The 6,066-nt window shown below is 31.7% G+C and overlaps 1 protein-coding gene across 5 annotated transcripts in view; it reads left to right on the top strand.

The window, feature by feature from the left end:
• LOC145325825 (uncharacterized) overlaps window positions 1-6,066 on the top strand; it is a 91,386-nt gene continuing 85,320 nt past the window's right edge. For all 5 annotated transcript variants that reach the window (XM_080168790.1, XM_080168791.1, XM_080168789.1 and 2 more), the window contains exon 1: window positions 1-202. In XM_080168790.1, coding sequence (XP_080024916.1) covers window positions 160-202 — 43 coding nt within the window. In that variant the 5' untranslated portion in view covers window positions 1-159. The remainder of the gene's footprint in view (window positions 203-6,066) is intronic.

Genomic DNA, 6,066 nt, shown 5'->3' with positions numbered 1-6,066 from the left:
GTGGTCCATAGTTGTTTGAGTTGGTTGATACCCACAGGGGAATTATTAGAGTGCAGTTACACGAGTAAAGCACACTACAATACAATTACAACTACAACTTGAAATCTGTTACAAAAATAATTTTTTTTTATTGAAACTAACTAACTGCAAGTTGAAACAATGGTTCTAACCTACAACTATGATGACCAACGCCCTGAAAAAGGTATTTTTATATATTTTCAATAAATTAATAAATAAAATTCCTATAAAAAAAAACGATAGTTTTTAAGCAAAAATTATTTAAACTTTAATTCTAAACATTTTTTGACAGGGATGTTTTCCAATTTTTAATGATGAATGACAATAAAATAATTCTTTTATTATCAGGATGTAATAAAATTATTCGACCTTGAGTAAAAGTTTTATTATCTATACTTTGTTATTTTCTATATTGATGTAGTACGAATTATTTGTAGGTTACACTTTTTACTATAGAGCACTTCATACAATTTTACTTAAAAAATTTTTGTATCATTTCACATGATTTAAAGCAAAAATATGTTTCAAAAAGTTGATTCCTACGTAATTTATGACAGATTTGCCCTAAAAATAGCTAAAAAACGGCTAAACGGCTGAGCCGTTAGCCGTTACTTTTTCAACTTTTTGTTCGATTTAGGGATAATAGACCTACAAAGGATTACTCATGCAAAATTTCAAATCAAAATTCGAATTCTAAGTGCCATTTATACATTGATTACGAGATGGTTGCATTAACCCCCCGCCCCTTTTTTTACTTTAAGTGCGCTAGTGTTTCTCTGTGAGTCTCTTTAATTGGTTAGATTCAGATTTTGAATTAAAATTTTGCCTGTTTAATTCTAGTAAATATTGGAATATGGGTCCAGGCTTAAAATTATTCCAGTAAGGCTTCGAAACATATAATTATCTAAGGGATTAGAACCAATTCTCAGCCATACTGAAAAATCATGTATAGCATTAAAGATTATTCCAAGAATATTGAAATAAAAATTTAAAAAATAATACCAGTTTTGTTAACACGGAGTTTCGGCTATTCGGAGCTAACAAAGCTTACCATATTTTTCATTTTAATATCAACGAAAAGCTGTCTATAATAGGATGCGATAAATAACATTCATTTATTAGAAATTTTAGAATACTATTTGTACTTTAATTTAATGTTAAAGTTTGTAAAAAATAGTGAAAAGGTAAAAGTTTTTCAGCCTAGCTGACGATTAGACAGTTGGGACTTTGATATAATTATTGAGTATAGTAAAGTGTTTTATTTCTCACTATTGCCATCTCTATATTAACACTATTACTCTCTCTCTCTCTCTCTCTCTCTCTCTCTCTCTCTCTCTCTCTCTCTCTCTCTCTCTCTCTCTCTCTCTCTCTCTCTCTCTCTCTCTCTCTCTCTCTCTCTCTCTCTCTCTCTCTCTCTCTCTCTCTCTCTCTCTCTCTCTCTCTCTCTGTCCCTCTCTCTCTCTCTATCCAACTCTCTTTCTCTCTCTCTATCTATCTATCTCTTACTTTCTCTCTCTTTCCTCCTTCTATCTCTCTTCTTGTCTCTCTCACCCTCTTTTTCTTTTGACATGTTTAAAAGAGAAAATATCTTTAAGCCTTTCAACATCGCAACTGTTATACTTTACTTTGTTTTATTGTTAATTCCCAATATAGCTTGGAGCTGAACCAAGGAAAATGCAGACTTTTCACCAAAATAATATCCTATCTATTTACATTCAACCTGTATTTTATACCTTTTTCTTGTTGTTACTTTTAGTAAAACTAGCGGCTACGCCCGTAGAGGCCTCTAGGGGCACGTAAAATGTTCTCTTTTCAATGTATATTGAGATGATGTGTTTACCAAAAAATATTTTTATGACCGCTAGATGGGTATAGTTATATTTTTTATTTCTCTTTGGAGGGTGGTGGCACCCTACACCAAAATAGTTATAATCCTTCCCAGGGCCTATGAGAAGCTATCCTTAAAGAAGAACCATATCGGTTTAGTGGTGAGCGGGATCCTTTGGTATAGACACACAGACAAACAAACAGAAATACAAACATTAAAAAAAATAATTTTAGAAAGATAAATTGAAAAATCTCAAATAAAATTCAAATATAGATTGTTTAGGAAGTTCGGTTTAAATAAAAGGGAAGTTACAAAACTTATTGAGTTTCGAAATGACCTAGTTTTTTTATAACAGTGGCTAGGATAATTCATAAACTCATGCCAATAGACTTATTAGAATAGAGTTATAGTTTACACATTAAATAGTTTCCTATAACACTGGCCAAGATAATTAATAAAATCATACCAATAGACTTATTAGACTAGAGTAATAGTTTACAAATAAAATAGTTTCTTATAACAGTGGCCAGGAAAATTCATAAACTCATACCAATAGACTTACAAGACTAGAGTAATAGTTTGTAAATAAACTTGTTTCCTATAACAGTGGCCAGGATAATTCATAAACTCAAGCTAATAGACGTATTAGACTAGAGTAATAGTTTACAAATAAAATAGTTTCTTATAACACTGGCCAGGATAATTCATAAACTTATAACAATAGACGTATTAGACTAGAGTAATAACATATAAATGATCTCGTTTCTCATACAAGTGGACAAAAAACTCATAAACCTATGTCAATAGACGTATTAGACTAAAGTAGATCTTAGATCTTACAAGTGGCCAGGATAATTCATAGAGATTATTCATAAACTCGTTACAATAGACTTATTATACTAGAGTAATAGTTTACAAATATACTAGTTTACACTAATATATAATAGTATACAGTGGCAAGGATAATTCTTAAACTCAAGCCAATAGACGTATTAAACTAGAGTGTTCTAAATAGGATAATACATAAAATCATGTAAATAGACGTATTAGACTAAAGTAATAACAAATGAAATAGTTTTTTTTTATAACAGAGGTCAGAATAATTCCTAAAATATATCATTGAGGGGTTGTTTCAATTGACTCAGTACCGAAATTATTAATTTGGATCTAATGTAGTTTACGGCAATGTTTCTAGCAACAATTATCTCCAAAAATCTTTAAAGGCTGCCAAACAGCTAAATGTACTCGCTTCACTGAAGACAAAACTCGTAAAATAAGTCTTTTTTCGCGCATTTATGTGCACTGCGAGGTAACTGTTCATTATTGAGTACTGGCTATTCCAGATTATTTGAAGGCCTTCTTATGTCGGTTAAAATTTTGTGCTCGGATAACTTATGCATTCCGCCGTTAGTGGCCTTTAAAGATTCATAGATTTTTTGAGATAATCGTACCAGGATTATTTTACCGTGAACTTCGTTAGATCCAATAATTTTACAATCATTTCAAATAGGTGCGCCAAATAGGGGTGAGCCAACTTTCCACCAATGAGAGCACAGAATTTTACGAAATGCCGCGCTGTGATTGGCTGAAATTTGGCGCACCCCGATCTAAATCACCACTAAAATTATTTAAAGATCCAGCTCAGAAGTATTTGTTCTACAGCTGTAGTTTTACTTTCCAGGGAGTGAGGGGATATTGGGTTAATTATTCACTAGTCCCCAAAGTTTTTATTAGTTTTCTAATTTGTTGTATAAACAACTTTAGTGGACTTTTGTTGAATTTTGATCGGTTGGTTTATTCAGTTGAATGTCCTAACGTTTCAACCACTGATTGTAGTCTACAAAAGGCGTAATTTTGTGAATTATCATATTCATTAATTTATCGGCCATTGTCTTATCCCTTCAGATGCCTGAGTTTCACTTCCAGACTTACCAATAATAGTGTTCCTATGATACAGCATACACAAACTCTTATCAAATAGCTAAAATAATAGCGTTTCTATGATATAGCATACACAAACTCTTATTAAATAGCTAAAATAATAGTGTTCCTATGATACAGCATACACAAACTCTTATTAAATAGCTAAAATAATAGCGTTCCCATGATATAGCATACAAAAACTTTTATTAAATAGCTAAAATAATAGTGTTCCCATGATACAGCATACACAATCTCTTATTAAATAGCTAAAATAATAGTGTTCCTATGATACAGCATACACAATCTCTTATTAAATAGCTAGAATAATAAAATTAAAAAATATCAAGAATAGTTATTACTCGCGTAGTATTATAAACAGCTTTCCGCAGATATAAAAATGTAAAATTATAAAATTTGTTTTGTTAGCCCCGAGATGCCGAAGGCACTGGCTAACAAAACTGGTTTTAATTTTATGATTGTACATTTCATATTCGGAGAAAACTGGATATAATACGATGCAAAATATTTCAGTATGGCTGAGAACCGGTTTTAATCCACCATAAACTAATCGGTTCGAAGCCATACTGAAAAAGGTACTCAATAATTCAAATTGTTCGATTAAATTGTTGTTGAAAACATGATTTTCACCTCTACTATTAAAGATAGACTACTGACAATTGTTGAGCATCCAGACTATGATTAACTTGGTTCATTTGTCTACAGGTCATGCTACATAGTACAGAAGACATGCATATATATAAATGATATATATCCCATTTGTCTAGCATGATTTTTGTGGTTTTTTTTTATATATGTCATTCCTTATATAAGAAAAATTTCCCGTTTTTTAGTTGATTAGTTGTTCTAAAGAAACACTACTATTTTTCATTCATCTACTTTTTTTCTCTTGTTTTCTTAGACTGTCTTTTTTTTGAAAGCGAAGCTTTTATATAATTAAGGTATGTACTTTCATCCGTCTGTCCGCCAACAGTACCTAATTAACGGTTAGCTTTTTTAGGTTAATTTAGACATGTTATTATTTTCCTATCAATTTTAAACTTTTCAACCAAATAAAAAATAATACATTTTAAATTTTACATTTTTTATTATTTCTTTTACTCTCTCTCTCTCTCTCTCTCTCTCTCTCTCTCTCTCTCCTCTCTCTCTCTCTCTCTCTCTCTCTCTCTCTCTATCTCTCTCTCTCTCTCTCTCTCTCTCCATCTCTCTCTCTCTCTCTCTCTCTCTCTCTCTCTCTCTCTCTCTCTTTCTCTCTCCATCTCTCTCTCTCTCTCTCTCTCTCTCTCTCTCTCTCTCTCTCTCTCTCTCTCTCTCTCTCTCCCTCTCTCTCTCTCCCTCTCTCTCTCTCCCTCTCTCTCTCTCTCTTTGACTTAAGGTCTAACTTTTTTATTTTAAAATTTGATACCTACCAAGATGAAAAGTTTTGACACACTTTTACTTTTTTAGGAGTTATAAGTAGCTTTAAAATAAAATAAGAGCTGAAAAGTTTTTTTTCTTAATACAAGGGTGAAAATATCCTATATAGAAAAGACATAGTGCAAGAAAAAAATTTAATTTATATAAGGAAAGATTCTAAAAGACAGAAAAGAATAATGAAATTTTGAATTAAAATTAAAGTCCGGAAACTCTCAATAGTGCCCTAAAAAAAAACGTCAAACAATACAAATGACCAATGTCCTATTTATGGCATAGTAGAAGAAAGTTTGATCAAGGAAATTTTAGATAATTAAGTAAGATTGTTAGGGGAAGGCTTTTAAGTGTTAAGGCACAGGCTAAAACAACTGGTTTTAATCTTATGATTGTACATTTTTATATTCGTAGAAAGCTGGATATAATACGATGCTAGACATAGTTTTTCGTATGGATAAGAACCGGTTCTTATCCACCGGATTCGAATGAATACGAGAATAGTTAATTCTCGCATCGTATTATAAACGGCTTTCCGCAGATATAGAATGTACAATTATAAAATTAAAACCAGTTTTTTAGCCCCGAGGTGCCGAAGGCACGGGCTAAAAAACTGGTTTTAACCTTATGATTGTACATTTTATATTTATAGAAAGCTGGATATAAAACGATGCTAGACATAGTTTTTTCGTATGGATGAGAACCGGTTCCTATCCACCGGATTCGAATAAATACGAGAAAGTAAATTACAAACCTTGAATTTAAGAGTATCAATGCTTAAAGTTAAGCGAGTTAAACTGGGATCTTAAGGGATAAGACTATGGCAGATACACAAATTTACTCCTACTGTAGATTACAATTAGTGGTTAAAA

The sequence above is a fragment of the Acartia tonsa genome, chromosome 8 (genome assembly GCF_053477335.1).
Source record: "Acartia tonsa isolate MP-2025a chromosome 8, ASM5347733v1, whole genome shotgun sequence".
In the NCBI taxonomy this organism is placed as follows: domain Eukaryota; kingdom Metazoa; phylum Arthropoda; class Copepoda; order Calanoida; family Acartiidae; genus Acartia; species Acartia tonsa.
This window is presented reverse-complemented; position numbering and strand designations above follow the sequence as displayed.